This window comes from Kogia breviceps, chromosome 3, assembly GCF_026419965.1.
Source record: "Kogia breviceps isolate mKogBre1 chromosome 3, mKogBre1 haplotype 1, whole genome shotgun sequence".
Classification (NCBI taxonomy): Eukaryota; Metazoa; Chordata; class Mammalia; order Artiodactyla; family Physeteridae; genus Kogia; species Kogia breviceps.
In genome coordinates this window covers 137,826,469-137,846,139 of record NC_081312.1, presented here as the reverse complement: position 1 = coordinate 137,846,139, position 19,671 = coordinate 137,826,469, and the positions used below count along the sequence as shown (strand labels likewise).

Genomic DNA, 19,671 nt, shown 5'->3' with positions numbered 1-19,671 from the left:
TCCATAGAGATTAAGAAGTAAACAGAAAATTAAGAAAACTATTAATGGCCTATTCACGTTGACTTTACTGTTGAACTCAAATTATTGTATATTTTATCTTTTCAGGTTATCTATCCAGTCATGGTTCAATGAAACAACAAAGAAAAATGTTTAGCCTCCTCTTATATAATTGGTGAAGGGCAAGAAGGAAAATTTTCCTGTAATTCCTTAGGGTCCATTATAACAAGAACCATGTAATATATATTCTAAATTCATTTGAGAAAAACATACGTTTTAATGAAAATAATAAAACAGAAAGTTCCATTTTGCCTAAAAGTTAGCTACAAATGTAAAAAAAAGTGATAATAAGAAAATGAAATGCCAATATGGCAAAGGGAAAATTCTAGTTTTTACTTAGTCTTATTTACCATTTGTGTTGAATATAAGGGTAAGCCTGCTGCCATTCATAATTCTTTTTAAAACTCCAGATGCAAATTTAACTTCTTAAAACTTGGAAACACTATTAGGGAAATGAGGGACTTAAAATATTTTTTCTATGAAAATGAAAAAACTGATGCAGTATAGTATAGAAACAATATAGATAAGGAACAAACAAGAACATTCACTCATTAAAACAAAAAGCAAAAAAAACCACTCTTAACATTATTTAAAGCAAACCCTGTCATGTACCAATTTGTAAGGTATGCAGAGAACTCACAGTCTGCGCATCAGAGAAACTAGGAGCCAGTTTGGGTTGTAATATTTTCTCCTGGGTGCCTTCTACCAACTGATGGCTGCTATTGCTCCCCCAAACATAAACCTCACAGGTTTCTGAAACAATAGGAGCATCACCAGTCTGAATGCTATCTGGGCTAGCACATGTTCTTGAGTAATCAGAAGCCATTCTGCAAACCTATTAAAATAAGAAACATGCAATAAATTGTCAAGACATTCTTAGTGCAGATATTTTTATAAATATTCTCTGAAATTATTGTTGACTTTCCTTCTTCGAAAACTATCTCAACTGCTCAAACAACCTAAGAGCAACACATCCAATCTTAAACACAGATGGCTAGACTATTTACTCCTGCAGGATAAATCACTAAAAGATACCAACAAAGGTGGCAAAAATGGGGAGGGGGAGACACACAATCAAGCCTTTATTAACTAAATATTTTATTAACGCATGTAATAGCATTATAGAAGAACGAAGTAGAAAAAAACCTACCTTTGATAATCCCATCACCTTAATACAATGTATGCTATCTTTTTTTATATATGTTCTGCCAGAGTTTTGCATATACATGCTCTTTAATATAGTTATCACAGTGGATATATAAGTGACGATACAAAAGGGCCATGCAGAATTTTCTCTACGTCTACTTAATCTTCATAACTGAACCAACAATATTCCATCTAATGTAAAAATCACTATTTACTTAAGCATTTTTCTTTAAGAGGGCACTGAGATTCTTTCTACTTATTTGTTATATGAGCCATTTTTAAGAATACAGTTGTGGCTACTTCATTGTTTTGTTTTTTTGAAGGAAAATAATCAATGCTATTTGGCTGCACTGAAGTGTGTTCCCAGCTGGCTTCGTGGGGGGGTTTCCATTGATTAACCCTAGGAACTGGCTCACTCTCTACCATCTAGGCAGCCTCCTCCTCCTCCTGTTGCTACATTTTTAATTACTTCACTTGGTAGAGAACCTCGGACATGGGATTACTATATGCAAAAAATGACAACAATCTTCTGATTCCTGAAACATACTATACCAAATTGCTTTCAAAACTGGTGTTACAATATTATTTCACCACCAGCAATGTATAAAATGAGAGCGGTCTTAAAAACGATAAAGGTCCAGAACAATTCAACACTCACACACATATCTATACGTATCTGTATATATAGATATAGCTATAGCTATATAAAAAATCATGGTTTATTTACCATTTGTGTTGAATATGATGGTAAAGTCTACTGCCCTTCATAATGCTTTATAAAAATCCAGGCTTCTCCTCTCCTCAAAACCCTGCCAAAAGCACAGGACCCAGGGCTGTCATCACAGTTGCCCTAACCAATGAATAGGTCTATGTGAGAGTACCAGTCTCACTGCACCCATACCAATAAGTATTATGCTTTAAAATTTTTTTGAAAAGTAAAGTGGGAAAAAAGAAGACGTATTCTTTTTTTTTTTTTTTTTTTTGTGGTATGCGGGCCTCTCACTGCTGTGGCCTCTCCCGTTGCGGAGCACAGGCTCCGGACGCGCAGGCCCAGCGGCCATGGCTCACGGGCTTAGTTGCTCCGCGGCATGTGGGATCTTCCCGGACCAGGGCACGAACCCGTGACCCCTGCATCGGCAGGCGGACTCCCAACCACTGCGCCACCAGGGAAGCCCAGAAGATGTATTCTTTTAACTTTACACTTCCTTATTATCAACAGAACTAAAGTTTTTCCATCTATTTGCTTATAACTAACTTCTGCCCATTTATTTATTAGGGTTTAATGGATTTTTTACTGACTTTGTATAAATCCCATACAATAAAGATATTATCTCTGACTACAGCTATTGTCAATTTGTTGTCTGCCTTTTAGGGGTTTTTTTGGTTGTTTTTGTTATTCTCTGAATCAAGTAAAACAATAAAAGAAGAATCTTCAAAAGTCAATATTATATTGCCTGACCATGAAATGGGAAAGGATAGAGTAATTTCAGTCAGAATCTTTATATAGTACCCAAAACAACAGAATACATGTGTCAGACGAATAATTTTCAGTGAACATGAGGACAGTTTTGAGGACATACAAAATACGCATAAGTAAAGGCTGCCAGTCCCTTAAGAGATCTGAAATTCTGCTGCTGACAAAAGGAGGATGATGGGCCCAAATAGGTTAGAATTTTTTATCTAAAGATCTATTACAGTAGTCCCCCTTTATTCGCGGTTTCACTTTCTGTGGTTTCAGTTACTGGCAGTCAACCATCATCTGAAAATATTAAATGGAAAATTCCAGAAATAAACAATTCATAAGTTTTAAACTGCATACTGTTCTGAGTATCATCCCTTTGTCCAGCATAGCCACACTATATAAGCTATAGCCACCCGTTAGTCACTTAGTAGCCATCTGGTTATCAGCTCATCTGCCACAGTATCTCAGTGCTTGTGTTCAAGTAACCCTTATTTTACTTAAAAATGGCCCCTAAGTGCAAGAGTTGTGATGCTGGCAATCTGGATAGTCTCTTACTGTACCTAATTTATAAATTAAGTTTTATCATAGGTATGTATGTATAGGAAATAACATATATATATAGGGTTTGGTACTATTCATGATTTCAGGCATCCACTGAGGGTCTTGGAACATATTCCCCATATTTAAGAAGGGACTACTGTTCTATAATAAGGCTTAAAAAAATCATAGCCCTCCTTCCCTGACCCCAAGAAAAAGAGAGAAGAGAGGAGAAGGGGAGGGGAAGGGAAGGGAAGAGGAGGGGAGGGGAGGAGAGGGGGAAGCAAAGGGAAGGGGGAGGAGAGGGGGTAAAAAAAATCTGTTCACAAGACTTAGAAACGTGTTTTTTAAAAACAACTGGAGGAGGGGCTTCCCTGATGGCACAGTGGTTAAGAATCCGCCTGCCAATGCAGGGGACACGGGTTCAAGCCTCGGTCCAGGAAGATCCCACATGCTGTGGAGCAACTAAGCCCACACGCCACAACTACTGAAGCCTGCGCACCTATAGCCTGTGCTCCGCAACAAGAGGAGCCATCGAAATAACAAGCACGCGCACCACCACGAAGAGTAGCCCACACTCGCCACAACTAAAGAAAGCCCATGAGCAGCAACAGAAACCCAATGCAGCCAAAACAAACAAACAAACAAACAAAACAAACAAACAACAAAAAAAAAACAACAGGGGGAGCACGCAGAATTCTGGAAAAGATGACAAGAGCAGCAGCAATGTAGTTTTCTAAACATGGAATCATTACACAAAACAAATAGAAGGCTAAACTTCAAATTTGTGCTTAATATTCACAATAAAACTAGACAATCATAGCTCTAGTAACTCCAAAATATAAGCAGGTGCAGACAAACCACTACCAAACACAGAATCTGCATGGGAATAATATATGTGCAGGAGGAAGCCAAAGAGTGTCTGACAGACCTCAGAATATGAAAAACCCAAAACAACCAATCAGGTACTCACCAGAAAGAACAGTGAGCCAATCTAAGAACAGCAGCTGCAACTGGGAAGAGTTTGCCCTCTCTGATAGCAGGTAAGTACAAAAAGGTTCCATGATGAGAAGTTTGAAAAAACCTAGAGCAGGGCTTCCCTGGTGTCGCAGTGGTTGAGAGTCCGCCTGCCGATGCAGGGGACAAGGGTTCGTGCCCCGGTCCGGGAGGATCCCACATGCTGCGGAGCGGCTGGGCCCGTGAGCCATGGCCGCTGAGCCTGAGCGTCTGGAGTCTGTGCTCCGCAACAGGAGAGGCCACAACAGTGAGATGCCCACGTACCGAAAAAAAAAAAAAAAAAAAAGCTAGAGCACTCTAGCTCTTGTGAATTCTTGAAGCTGAAAAGCCAGTATTCCCTTCCAGGACAGAGCCCTCATACTCAGCAGAAACTACTGGGAGTGGAATAAAAGTTGAGCAGAATGAGGACAACAGAAAGGAAAGAGACAAAGTTAAGATAAAAGGTGGGGAGAGGAATATGCTTGAAACCACCTTATTTTTTCTAACGTTACACAAAAACAATAGAGAAAGGAAGTCTATGGATTTAGAAAAGCCATCTTGAATCCCATCCCATTCTAAAAATTCAGGAAAACAAATATTTCATAAAAATAAGCAACAGAAAAGTATGAAGGTCAAATTCCATATGAAGTTGTTATAAGGGGAAAAAAAGGAAAAGAGGCAGAATAACATCTGTACAATAAAAGCATGACAGATGGGAACGGCCCACAAAACAGATCAAACTGTAACCTATATCAAAGCAACGTAAAGGGATTAAAAAAATGAAACAAGACTTGAAAGAAAAACACAAAACTGAAAGAGAAGCAAGCATTCAAAATGAGGTGACAGACTCAAAAAAAGATTGAGAAATAAGAGAAAAAATCATTTCAGAAATGAGGGGTAAACTATAAGAAATCCAAAAGTAAATAAATACAGAAGATAAAACTTTATGAGCAACAAAAGATAAAAAGGAAAAAGCTGTTTAGAAATTTAAAAAGAAATGAAAATGATATAAAAAGTATTCCAAAAAAAGTGACAATTACTAAGTTAATTGTTAAAAATCGAACATACATCCAAGACTGAACCAGGAAGAAACCGAAAATATAAAAAGACCAATCACAAGCACTGAAATTGAGACTGTGATTAAAAATCTTCCAACAAATAAAAGCCCAGGATCAGATGGCTTCACAGGTGAATTTGATCAAACATTTACAGAAGAGCTAACACTTATCCTTCTCAAACTCTTCCAAAATACAGCAGAGGGAGGAACACTCCCAAACTCATTCTATGAGGCCACCATCACCTGATACCAAAACCAGACAAAGATGTCACAAAGAAAGAAAACTACAGGCCAATATCACTGATGAACATACATGCAAAAATCCTCAACAAAATACTAGCAAACAGAATCCAACAGCATAATAAAGGATCATACACCATGATCAAGTGGGGTTTATCCCAGGAATGCAAGGATTCTTCAATATATGCAAATCAATCAAAGTGATACACCATATTAACAGACTGAAGGAGAAAAACCATATGATCATCTCAACAGATGCAGAGAAAGCTTCTGACAAAATTCAACACCCATTTATGATAAAAACCCTGCAGAAAGTAGGCATAAAGGGAATTTACCGCAACATAATAAAGGCCATATATGACAAACCCACAGCCAGCATTGTTCTCAATGGTGAAAAACTGAAACCATTTCCACTAAGATCAGGAACAAGACAAGGTTGCCCACTCTCACCACTATTATTCAACAGTTTTGGAAGTTTTAGCCACAGCAATCAGAGAAGAAAAAGAAATAAAAGGAATCCAAATCAGAAACGAAGTAAATCTGTCAACTGTTTGCAGATGACACGATACTATATATAGAGAATCCTAAAGATGCTACCCGAAAAATATTAGAGGCAATCAATGAATTTGGTAAAGTATCAGGATACAAAAGTAATGCACAGAAATCTCTTACATTCCTATACACTAATGATGAAAAATCTGAAAGAGAAATAAGGAAATACTCCCATTTACCACCACAACAAAAAGAATAAAATACCTAGGAATAAACCTACCTAAGGAGAAAAAAGACCTGTATGCAGACAAAAGACCTATAAGACACTGACGAAAGAAATTAAAGACGATACAAAACACATGGAGAGATATACCATGTTCTTGGATTGGAAGAATCAACATTGTGAAAATGTTTATACTACCCAAAGCAATCTACAGATTCGATGCAATGCCTATCAAACTACCAATGACATTTTTCACAGAACTAGAACAAAAAATTTCACAATTTGTATGGAAACACAGAAGATCCCAAATACCCAAAGCAATCTTGAGAAAGAAAAACAGAGCTGGAGGAATCAGGCTCCTGGACTTCAGACTATACTACAAAGCTACAGTAATCAAGACAGTATGGTACAGGCACAAAAACAGAAATATAGATCAACGGAACAGGATAGAAAGCCCAGAGATAAATCCACGCACATATGGTCACCTTATCTTTGATAAAGGAGGCAATATACAATGGTGAAAAGACAGCCTCTTCAGTAAGTGGTGCTGGGAAAACTGGACAGCTACATGTAAAAGAGTAAAATTAGAAAATAAAAATAAACTCAGGGCTTCCCCGGTTGTGCAGTGGTTGAGAGTCCGCCTGCCGATGCAGGGGACACGGGTTCGTGCCCCAGTCCAGGAAGATCCCACATGCCACAGAGCGGCTGGGCCCGTGAGCCATGGCCACTGAGCCTGCGCGTCCGCAGCCTGTGCTCCACAACGGGAGAGGCCACAGCAGTGAAAGGCCCAGGTACCACAAAAAAAACAAAAACAAAAACAAAAAATAAATAAACTCAAAATGGATTAAAGACCTAAATGTAAGGTCAGACACTACAAAACTCTTAGAGGAAAACATAGACAGAACACTCTATGACATAAATCACAGCAAGATCTTTTTTGACCCACCTCCTAAAGAAATGGAAATAAAAACAGAACTAAACAAATGGGACCTAATGAAACTTAAAAGCTTTTGCACAGCAAATGAAACCATAAACAAGATGAAAAGACAACCCTCAGAATGGGAGAAAATATTTGCAAATGAAGCAACTGACAAAGGATTAATCTCCAAAATTTACAAGCAGCTCATGTAGCTCAATATCAAAAAAACAAACAACCCAATCCAAAAATGGGCAGAAGACCTAAACAGACATTTCTCCAACGAAGATATGCAGATTGCCAACAAACACATGAAAGAATGCTCAACATCACTAATCATTAGAGAAATGCAAATCAAAACTACAATGAGGTATCACCTTGCACCACTCAGAATGGCCATCATGAAAAAGTCTACAAACGATAAATGCTGGAGAGGGTGTGGAGAAAAGGGAACCCTCTTGCCCTGTTGGTGGGAATGTAAATTGATACAGCCACTATGGAGAACAGTACGGAGGTTCCTTAAAAAGCTAAATATAAAACTACCATAAGACCCAGCAATCCCACTACTGGGCATATACTCTGAGAAAACCATAATTCAAAAAGAGTCATGTACCACAATGTTCATTGCAGCACGCTTTACAATAGCTGGGACATGGAAGCAACCTAAGTGTCCATTGACAGATGAATGGATAAAGAAGATGTAGCACATATATACAATGGAATATTACTCAGCCATAAAAAGAAACGAAATTGAGTTATCTGTAGTGGGGTGGATGGACCTAGAGTCTGTCATACAGAGTGAGAACTAAGTCAGAAAGAAAAACAAATCCCGTGGGCCCGTGAGTCATGGCTGCTGAGCCTGCGCGTCCAGAGCCTGTGCTCCGCAACGGGAGAGGCCACAGCAGTGAGAGGCCCGCGTACCACAAAAAAAAAAAAAAAAAAAAAAAAAAGTAAGAACTAAGACAATCTTTTTCATGAGTATTTTTTGAGGATTCTACTGGAGAATAAAAGCTTCAGACAACCAAAAAGAATAGAGAGCCACTGACAGAAACTGGCAGTGAACATTAAATATGTAGTTACTTGTACAACTCATACTAAACTAGGGTTAAAAGGCAGAGTGTATATATGTTCTGAGTATGTAGATATAATACAACTATAAAAAATGGAGAAAGCATATGTAAAAAGTTAATATTTTTAGTAATCATACAGTGGTAGTGTTTGTCTTATTTTAGGATTGCTGTCTGTGTGTGTGTGTACTGTGTGACTAATATAAATAATTACGGGATATTCTCATTCTATATCCCTGTATCCTTCAGAATCAGCATTCTTAGTTGGAAGAAAGGATGTATAAATGTAATATAGAAAAGCAGAAATTCTATAGCCCTGATTTTGAAAGTATCAGTATCAACTCATGAGGTATATTAGCTTTAAATATGCATGCGTATGTGCTCACACACACATTTCCTAGCTCTCGCTACTGTAAGAGCCTAGAAAAATAATACCGACTTAGTAGTGATGAGCACCCTGATTGTGGTCCTGAAATACTATTTTCCACTTAAAAAAAACAGGGTTTATGGAGAAAGAGCTAGCTGGTTGCAGTTCCAGATCAAGAAATGTATGAGTCCAGAAACAATCTGATGGGTCCGATAGCAAGGAAGCTATCAAAGATTATTAGGCCTATGTCAAAAGAACTTGGAGACTACCCTGAAAGAGACTACTACCCTGAAAGACTACTGGCCAAAGATAAAACAATATGAGCTTCACTACAGATAATAATTCAACGAAGTAATATTTGAATCGGTTTAAATCTACAAGTTCATAACAATACTTTTCAAGTGAAACCAATTGGTCAAGTTTGAAGCATGACAGGAGATCAGTTCATTAAACTGGAAACTAGTAAATAAAAATCAGTGTTAAAATTTTTTTTTTTAATCAAGTGGAGAGAATCAAGCATTTATTCTGCTTTTCCTGTCTGAACTGTGGCAGGGTAACCAAATTGTCAATAAGGGAATCATCTCCTTATGAAAACATTCCAATTAATAAATGAAAGAGGAATGATATAATTAAAATATCACCATTCTGCAATCAAGCACCAGTGAATTAATAGATCTGATCATTAAGAATCAAGGGCAGAAAAAAAAAAAAAAAGAATCAAGGGCTGCTAATACTACAAAAAGACAGACAACCAGATGGAAGATCACAAAACCATGTTTAGCCAAAGGGATCAAACCTGAAACTGATCAAGTCTCTAGATTCACCTGTCAATATGCAGGAAATACATAGGAACTACATTATGAATAATCAATCAGCAAAATTCAGATGGTAGGAAATTATATAGCCTAAAAAGTCCAAGTGCCTCAACAAATACACTAAAGGAAAAGAAAAACAATGGAGGGGGAACCTATAGATTAAGAGATTTTAAAGATATATATAGGACTTCCCTGGTGGCACAGTGGTTAAGAATCCGCCAGTCAATGCAGAGGACACAGGTTCAACCCCTGGTCCGGGAAGATCCCACAAGCCTCAGAGCAACTAAGCCTGTGCGCCGCAACTACTGAGCCTGCGCTCTAGAGCCCACGAGCCACAACTACTAAGCCCATGTGCCACAACTACTGAAGCCCGTGCACCTAGAGCCCATGTTCCACAACAAGAGAAGCCACCACAATGAGAGCCCACGCACCACAACAAAGAGTAGCCCCTGCTCGCTGCAACTAGAGAAAGCCCGCACGTCACAACGAAGACCCAATGCAGCCAAAATTTTAAAAAAGGTTTTAATTAAAAATATATATATACTAAAAAGATATATAGAGATATATACATTGTTTTAATAGGGAAGACTGAACTATAGTGTCTAGGGATGCACACAACTATAAAGAAATGCAACAAAGTGACTACTCTTGAAGTCAGGATAGTGGTAACTTATGAAAGGGATAATGACCAGGACATGAAGGGTTTCTCAGGTTGCTAGTAAAGTTTTATTTCTTTCCTGGGCACAGATTCAAAGGACATTTGTTTTATAATAATTCATTAAGGCACACATTTGTATGTCTTTCTGTATCTGCTTTAATAATAAATTTTTAAATTAAAAAATGCACATGGGGGAGGGGGAAGGGTAAGCGGCAACGAAGTCAGAGAGTGGCATGGACATATACACACTATCAAATGTAATGGGAAGCAGCCACATAGCACAGGGAGATCAGCTCGGTGCCTTGTGACCACCTAGAGGGGTGGGAGGGAGACGTAAGAGGGAGGGGATATGGGAATATATGTACACGTACAGCTGATTCACTTTGTTTTACAGCAGAAACGAACACAACAATGTAAAGCAATTATACTCTAATAAAGATGTTAAAAAAATGCACATGATACAAAGTCCAAAATGAATAAAAGGGTATGCATTGAAAACTATGTCTCCTTCCCACACCTGATGTGAGACACCCTGGCTCCACTTTCTAGAGGCAACCAATCACGGATGCCACTTTCTTCTGCATCCTTTCCAGAGATTGAATGGATTATTTTTAAGGGATAAATACATGCTATAGCATTTTAAGACAAAGTAATTTTTACTGATTGATTTTTAAATTTTTATTGGAATATAGTTGATTTACAATGTTGTGTTACTTTCAGGTGTACAGCAAAGTGAATCTGTTATACATATACATATATCCACTTATTTTGAGATTCTTTTCCCATATACGCCATTACAGAGTACTGAGTAGAGTTCCTTGTGCTATACAGTACGTCCTTATTAGTTATCTATTTTATATCTAGGAGTATGTATATGTCAATCACAATCTTCCAGTTTATCCCTTGACAAAGTAATTTTTCACATAAAAGCCATGATTATTACGTACCTCTTCAAAGAGACATAAAGCTGCCTCATAGAGTGAGCACAAGCCATCGGATGTTCTGGGTGGTTCCCTCCACTGACTCCGATCAGCAGATGAACCCTATAATTAAGACATTGTGGGATACAGTTAGGGAAGGAGAGAGACATGCATTAAAATCTCTTAAATAGTCCACAAAGTCATCTGAGGAACTGTTTACATAATTATGTGCATTAAGATCAAATCCTAACATTAGGTCATGAAGCCAATTTTATGTGTGTTATAAAAGACATGGCTATAGAGTGAAGTCATAAATTAAGTACCAATCCCTCACTTATTACCTTATTAGTGATTTGTTCTAAGTGACACAAGGTTTGACCTAAAAACACTCAAGGAGGCAGAATTTTGCCAACTACACACTCTTTGGGTGGCCAATATCCAATAAGTGGGGTCCCAGCAAATATTCTACTCCCCTGGGGCTGCCTTGTCCACTTGCTTCAAGAATACAGTAGAATGCAGCCAGCTTAAGTGATGATCCTGACCAGAGCAGCAGTAAGTCTGTTCCTCCTTTCTTAGTTTCAGCACAACAAAGGTCCCACAGTCAGTTCATGTAGCTACCTGACTATATTGGCAACAAAATATCTTTTTCTTAGCACAACTGAGAAATCATAGCTCCTCTCTGTGACTAACTGCCTACTCTCCACAATAGGGTCCAATGGCTATGACCAGAAATCATTCTTTCATTGAAAACTGATAAATCAGAGTGAACTTGACCTCCACTGTTCCCTCAAATTCCCATATCCTTAAATCTTTACATTACAAATGTCAAGTTCTTTCTCTGATTTATCCATCCTCTAATTGTAAAATTTTCATCTGTGGCTTTATTTCAAAGACTATTATATTGTAAAAATATTTAGATTCTAGATGATCACCGGGCAAACATACCACAGAAAAGTATATCCTCTACTGTGGAACGGAGGTTGGCCTAGATACTCTGTAAGATCCCATCCAACTCTAAGATTATATGATTTTATCAATTCAGACTATTTTAATTAACATGACTCCTAAGTAATGAAAGAAATGAATATGTTGGCTATTTAATTTATTGCTGGGTCATCAGGTGCTAAGCTACTGCTACCAAATCAATTTTTCTTTTTTATTGCTTATGTGGTGCTTCTCGAATTTTAATGTGGACATAAGTTATCTGGAAATTTTGTTAAAATGCAGATTCCATCCAGAGCCTGTGCTCCGCAACGGGAGAGGCCACAACAGTGAGAGGCCCGCGTACCACAAAAAAAAAAAAAGAAAAAAAAATGCAGATTCCAATTCAGTAAATATAGGTGGAGCCCTGAGATTCTGTATTTCTAACAAGTTCCCAGGTGATGGCAATGCTGCTGTCTGAGGCTCACACTTCAAGCAGTAAGGCTTTCAAGAGCCACTTGCAGGTCTTGGAGTCATATCAGAAGCTGAGTGTTCAAAATTATCTAGTTCCTAGACACACAAGGTGTGGCTATACCGGCAAATACTTTGAGGCACAGCCTCTCCGAATTCCATAATTAGCTGCATAGCACTTCTGGGAAAAACATAATTGTAATCTGTGGCTCCATTATTTAAAGGCCACCTCTACTGATCACAAAACCAAAAGCAGATGAGAAAAAACAGCAGCTTGCCATACCTTTCTAGGAGCTGGCACCAGGCCGGTAATAATTCCTTTTTTATGCCTTTCTACAGTATGAAGGAAAATGCTGAAAACAGCATAAGGTTTTCAGTGACAGACCTGAGTTTAAATCCATGTTCCATCACTTACTGGCAATATGACTTAAGGGTAAGTTTTCTTATCCTTAGACAGGAATAATTCCTCTATTATTTAGGGCTGTTGGGAAGAATAACTGAAATTATGCATAAAACATGCTTAGCATAGTTCTTAATACATATATAGTAAGAACTCAAAACTGGCATCAGTAATTATTATTTTGTATGATGTACATGGAGAAAGTAGAAAAAACACAGGGAGTCTTTAATAAACTCCTGCTAAATTTTAAAATACCAAACCAATTTTTTAAAAAATCCTTCAAACACTGTCTGCAGTGACTGTCACTGACTTCTGTTCTCCCCAAAAAGTCAATAGTTAAGGGTGAGACTAATCCAGCCCCAGTAAATTAGGATTAAAGATATCTTAAAAACCCATTCTGTATAGAATTCTTAATGTGTTTTGTAAATATACTGCACAATAGAAAAAGACGGCTATACCTAGGCATTTTTAAAGAAACTACATTTTGGAAATGTGTAACTTCATACACTGCTAACATACCACAGGAAGTTCAGAGATCCAAAGATAAATGGGAAATTAAAATAACATAAATGTGTGGTTTCACAGGTCTTCATTGAATTACCTTTCTTTTATTTACCTACCATCGAAAATAATGTAATACCTTTTCGTTTTTTTCACATCTGTCTTTTTAAGAAAATCAGACAAGAACATTAAGACTTGATGGAGTACATTTCCTTACATTCTTGCTATCTGATTTTACCCTGCTTAAAACTGCTTCAGTGACTCCCCACTGCCTACAGAATCAAGCTCAAAACCCCATAGCATGGGATACCTGGCCCCACCCAGCTTGGCAGCCTCAGCTCATCCCATTCCAGCCCCAGCACCCAGGAGCCTGCTCTCCCACACCTCAGTCACTTTGAGAATACTAATCCTCTCACCTGAAAACTTCAGCTCCCTCACTCACACACCTCATGTCTGCAAGCAAACTCTTCTTACTTTTCAACTAAGCTTAGGCATCCTTCATTTTCTGCCCCTTCCCTTCTAGCCCTCCTCCTGTATCTCATCACCACCTCCCTGTGCGGACCTCTACTACAGCCCAGCATCATTAATGTGAAATGTCTGTGCATCGGTCTCTCCTTACACTGTGAGCTGGCTAATGGCATGGATGATACAAAGCTTATTTATTCATCATTTTAACCCATTGCCTAACAGTATCTGGCACACAGTAAACACCTAGTGGCATCAAAGGCCAAAGGTGTTTTTATTGGTGTTTACTTTTTTAGAATTCAGGGATGTACAGTGACATTATTTCCCTACTCTTTATTTAAATGTAAGTTAATGAGTATCTTGCATGCTTGCACTCAAACAGAATTACTGTGTGCACGGGTAGAGTAGGTTAAGAATCATACATGTAAATACAATTTAAGGATTGAACTCATTTTTGTTAGGCCTTCTACCCGGTACTCAATTGATGGTTATGCGTCTCTCCCTCTAACTTCTAGCTTGGGGATACATTTTGTCCCAGCTGTTCATGAGTAGAGAATCTTAAGATAGGGAAGATAAGGTCAGGATGGGATTCTTCCCCAGAATATATCCAGAATTCTGAGGAAAGCTATCCGGGGTACCCTCATCCCAAAAGAAAGTTACCATGTAGGGTATAGCCTAGGAGGGTAAGGAGGGAGGCGGAGGCCCCTTCTGTCTAGGTGTATTTGACATTTTGTCCAGAAATGAAAGAGGCCAAGTGGAGAGAAAATTGGAAATCCAGCAATAAAAGAAGTTTATTATATTTTATATCTACTTTAAGGTAGGCCTTCATGGGAAAAAAATATAAGTCAATTTAACATAAACAGGGTTAAACTGCATATAGCTGTCAGAAAAAATGTGGGTTTTGCAGACAGACTATGGGTTGTAAGAATTAGTTAACATAGTGCCTGGCCCATCAGTGCTTAATCAGGAGTATACATAATACTTTCAGTTCTTTTGCCAAACAGATGTGTAAATTTAGAATAATTGCCACCGTTTCTTCATCCTTAAGATAAGGATAAATAATATCTACCTTACAGATCAACATGATTATTGAATAAGACACTGCTTATAAAAAGCACCTGGTAGGTAGTAGGCACTCAACAAAGGTTAGAGCTTTTCTTCCCTTATCAGGTACTGGGAAGCAGTAAGTAGAATCCAAAAAGTGAATGGGATGATTTACTATAGGTTAATTAAGTGAATATTAAAACACATTATATAGGTAGTAAATATATTTACTGTAAAGATTTCTTAAGGTTATAGAGCCAATTTAAACTTACAGCCAAATATGCATACAAACCAATTTCCAACATGCTAAAAGACAATGGGCTAAACAGATACTGAGAAAAGCAATTTAGTTTCTTGGGGCACCTTCTTCCCACTAAGGAGCAATATTGCAGGATAAGGCCTTTGAGGGTAAGGTGGGGAAGAGGCTTCTGACTCAGGGTATTTAGCATTTTGGTTAAAAAGGAAACATACCATGGGCAAGCATACGATCATATAAGTAGATGCACAATAACATCTTTTCTTTGTAACAAAGGCAATGCAAAATAGACTGTAAAATGAAGAATTAAGTAACTCCTCACAGAAATATTAACATGTGACCATGAATAGATTACATTATTTTAGGTCATCAAATGGCATCGCATATTTGAAAACGGTATAAATTTAGAGAACGTTACCAGAAAGTATTAAGAATTGGAAAATAAAATGACAAAAACAGATATGCAAGTGAATAAGTTTAAATATTGAATAAGAAATCACAAGAGGCCTAATTGCCTTTCATAGCTGTTACTTGAAACCTTTCTTACTTAGATCACTGCATCTTGGGCTCTAGATTTCTACTTCAGGTAAAGATCATAGGGCCCCTGTCAACATTCCAGATTCTGAACAAAGCACGACATGCTTTTCTAGTCTAAATTTTGTTTAACATTAAGGAATTCAAATTTTCATAGCTCTCATGATCTAAAATCTCCAAGTACTTACTTACAATACAATTATTTGTAATAAAATGACCCAATATTTACCATTCAGTTCACAAGTACAAAATATAAGCCAGGTGAAAATTTAAATGCCCTGGTTTGAAAATAAATTCAACATAATTGCTTTTTATGAAACATTCCTGTCAATCCAAGAGGTTTCCACTTTTATTATTTTTTTGGGGGGGGGTCGTGAAACATACATACATAATTTACAAGTGACATTTTTAATTATTTAAACTTAATACATTTGTTAACTGATATTTGGTAATAAAGGATACCAAAAACGCTGATCAATGTAACTCAACTGAAAGTAAATCAACTTATAAGTGTTTCAATCTTTATATTCCAAATTTGTATTCTTTTTTTAAATTTAATTTTATTTATTTATTTTAAACAGTAGTTTCTTATAAGTTATCCATTTTATACATGTCAATCCCAATCTCCCAGTTCATCGCACCACCACCACCACCCTACTTCCCCCCATTGGTGTCCATATGTTTGTTCTCTACATCTGTGTCTCTATTTCTACCCTGCAAACCGGTTCATCTGTTATTTCAAACTTTTATTCTTGGTTTTCACAAAAGCATTAAATTTCAATCTCAGAAATTCTTGAAATTGATCATACTGCACTATATTTTACTGTTTATTCTTTAATATGGTATCTAAAGTTAGTTCCTTTATGATAATCAAGCAATTAAGTTCCTTCATGAACAAGACATTCATTACAGATCTAGTATATCAGTTCATTACTCCCCTCCATTCAAGTCTCTGCTCAAATGTCCCAATTCAGAGACTCCCCTGACCACATTAACTAAAATACCACACCTTTCCCCTCCCCAATCTCTGCGTGAACCCATCATTTTGTATTCCCTTTCCCTCCCTTAATTTAATTCTTAGAACTTAACACTACCTAAAATTTATATTTATTGTCTGATTCCCCTACTAGGCTGTTAGCTCCAAGAAACTTTTTCTCTGCTGTATCCTTAGGGCCTAGAATACTACTTAGTACATAGTAAATGTTTAATAAAAATTGAGAAGGATGAAATTAGAGATTTTATTCAAAAGATCTCCACACTTACTAGCCAAGGCCCCTCATTTTACATGAGTTTACTAAAACACAGAGAAGTAAGATGAATTTCCCAAGTTCACACAGGAAGCCATAAAACTTAAACTACAACCCTAACTCCTGATCCAGTGGTCTTAACACTATACAACTAGCCTGTCCTTGAATTACATATTCACATCAACACATCTAAAAGTTTCTTTACTCAAAGTATATAAAATATTTAACTAACCTAACAATCACCAGTAGAATTCTCAAATCATTTGCTATTACCATCAATTCATTAAAAGCTGGGTTCACATTTCCCAAAATCATTAGATAAGAATTTTAAAGTTGAGATTTATCATACGTACCAAAGAACGTCTCATCTGCATTAATATAGTCATAAAGCAGTCAAAGCTGATCATCCCTTCCTGGCTTGATAGTAGTTTGCTTTTCTCCATGGAATTTACAACTGCTGAAGCCCCTAAGGCCATTTCTATCCATTCAAGGAGATACCGCAAAGAACCTCGCTGAGCAGCTAAACCAAGCAGCAACTCAGAAGCTAATCTACGACCTAAAGTGTCTGCTCCAGAATTGGGAATAGTTACTCCTTTAAGAAATGTTGTTACTTGTGATAAGCAATCCAAGCCCATAGGTGGAATCTTGCTTTCATTTGCTAAAGATAATGGTGGCAAAGAGCTCACAACTTCAATTGCAGTATGAATAACGTCATTGCAAAGACTGAGACCAGGTCCTGACACAGGCATCATCCAACTTTGTCTCAGAAGTGCAAATAATAAACTTAGACCAGTTCGAACACCCATTTCTATAAGTGCATCAGTGCTTGACCGGGGACGTTCACTAACAGAATGGACATCTGCCGAACCAGAGCTGCTCTCAGGAGAATGCTGCTGCTGTTTCACTTTGCCTTTATCATGGTATTTATTAGAAAGTGCATAGAAGACACGCTGGAGTACAAGCAATCGTTTTCGAAGTGCCCCAGCAAATGGGGAATCTGAACATACCATCTTCGCTAGTGCTAGCTGACTGCTAAGAAGGGCATCCAAATAGTGGTCCTGTTCATCACTTGAAAGAGACTCACGTTCAAAGTCTGGCAACTGTGGTCCTTTGAGGCACAAAACTTGTTGGGGCAAAGGTACTACTTCCTTATTGCTGACCAGTTTAGAATATAGAACAGCAACCCCCTCTCTTGTAGCAATAGATTCACTGTCTTCTGTAATCCAGGAGCTGTTGAGGTGTTCAAGCCATTTCAGTTTCACTGGTGGAACCATAGTTGCCATTTTGATTTACTCTTCAGCCATTAGTTCTATAAAGGGAGAAGAAAAAGGAGTCAAGTTTCTGAACTTCCATCATATATTACAATTAGTGATTTCAAACTGGTGAAACACAAAGTCTGGACTTCAGTTAACAGTAACGTACCAATGTTAGTATTTTAGCTTTAATAAATGTACCATGGTTATTTAAGATGTTAATATTAGAGAGCAATGGGTGTAGGGAACAGGGGAACTCTGTATTATCTTGCAACTTTTACATAAGTCTAAAATTATCCCAAAATAAAAAGTTTATTTTAAAAATTAGTGATTTATGTAATTTTCTCTTCAGGCTCTGGTCCCACTGTCAGTATTAACAGTGGGTTCTACATGATCATGGACCCCAAATTTGTATCTCCAGGCTTCTCCTCTGAATTCCAAACTCATATATGTAATTGTCCACTTGACCTCTCCATATATAGATACCTCATAGGCATCTCAAAGTTATATTCAAAATTGAATTCCTAATCCAACATTTCCACCACATCCACCCAAACCTGTTCCTCCTGCAGAACTTCTCATTTCAATAAATGGCAACTGTATCCTTCTATTTCCTTTGGCTAAAAACCTTGGGAGTCATCACTGACTCCTCCCTCTCTTACACTCCAAATTCAATTAGTCAACTCTACTCTCAAAATATAGCCAGAATCCAAACAGTTCTCACACCCCTCCATTGCTGAAACCCTGGTCTAAGACATCATCTCTTGGATCACTGAAGAAGCTTTCTTACTGGTCTCCCTGACTGTACTGAGGAGCTGCAGTGACTGCAAAAGGGCAGGAATGTTTTTGTATATTTTGTTTACTGCAGTATTCTGGCACACAGTAAGTGCTCAGTAAGTATTTGCTGACAAAAAATAACTTAAAAACTAAGTTTGCTGGGATAAAATATTCACAAGACATATATTGTGCAAAGGACTATCATCCAAGATACATTAAGAACTCCTACAACTCAATAATAAAAAGACAACCTAATTTTTTAAATGGTCAGAAAAGCTGCGAACAAAACTTCACCAAAGACATGTGAATGGCCAATAAGCACAAGAAAAGTGCTCAACATCATATTCATCAGAAAAATGCCAATTAAAAACACAAAGAGATACTAATACACACCCAGAAGGATTAAAATTAGTAAGGCTGACAATACCAAATGTTAAGCAAGGATGCAGGGCAACCAGAACTCTCACAAACCATTTGTGGAAATGTAAAATTGAACAGCCACCTTAGAAAGACATCTGGTAGCTTCTTATAAAACTAAATATATACCTACTCAATGACTCAACAATTCCTCTCCTACAGATTCGCCCAGAAGAAAACATATCTCCACAGAAAGACTTAACGCTAAATAGTAGTTGCCCCTAGAAGGTGAGGTTATGAATAGACTGGGAAGGGCATGAGGGAACTTCCTGAGGTGATAGTAATGCTGGATTACCAAGCCTTATACATTTGTCAAAACTCAGTGAATATACATTTAAGATTTTTACATGTCACTGCATGTAAATTTTACCTAAATAAATACTGAATTCCAGTTGATACATATATTGAAGTATATTTAGGGGGAAGTATACT

At 37.5% G+C, this 19,671-nt stretch overlaps 1 protein-coding gene across 24 annotated transcripts in view; it reads right to left on the bottom strand.

Annotated features, from left to right (window-relative positions):
- The window catches only part of HERC1 (HECT and RLD domain containing E3 ubiquitin protein ligase family member 1), a 217,162-nt gene that overhangs the window by 159,120 nt on the left and 38,371 nt on the right, over positions 1 to 19,671 (bottom strand). For 22 of the 24 annotated variants that reach the window (XM_067029682.1, XM_067029689.1, XM_067029685.1 and 19 more), the window contains 3 exons: positions 17,146 to 18,101; positions 10,981 to 11,076; positions 698 to 892 (listed from right to left, as the gene is read on the bottom strand). In XM_067029682.1, coding sequence (XP_066885783.1) covers positions 698 to 892; positions 10,981 to 11,076; positions 17,146 to 18,075 — 1,221 coding nt within the window. In that variant the 5' untranslated portion in view covers positions 18,076 to 18,101. The remainder of the gene's footprint in view (positions 1 to 697; positions 893 to 10,980; positions 11,077 to 17,145; positions 18,102 to 19,671) is intronic. The other 2 variants (XM_067029702.1, XM_067029701.1) reach the window with 2 other exon arrangements.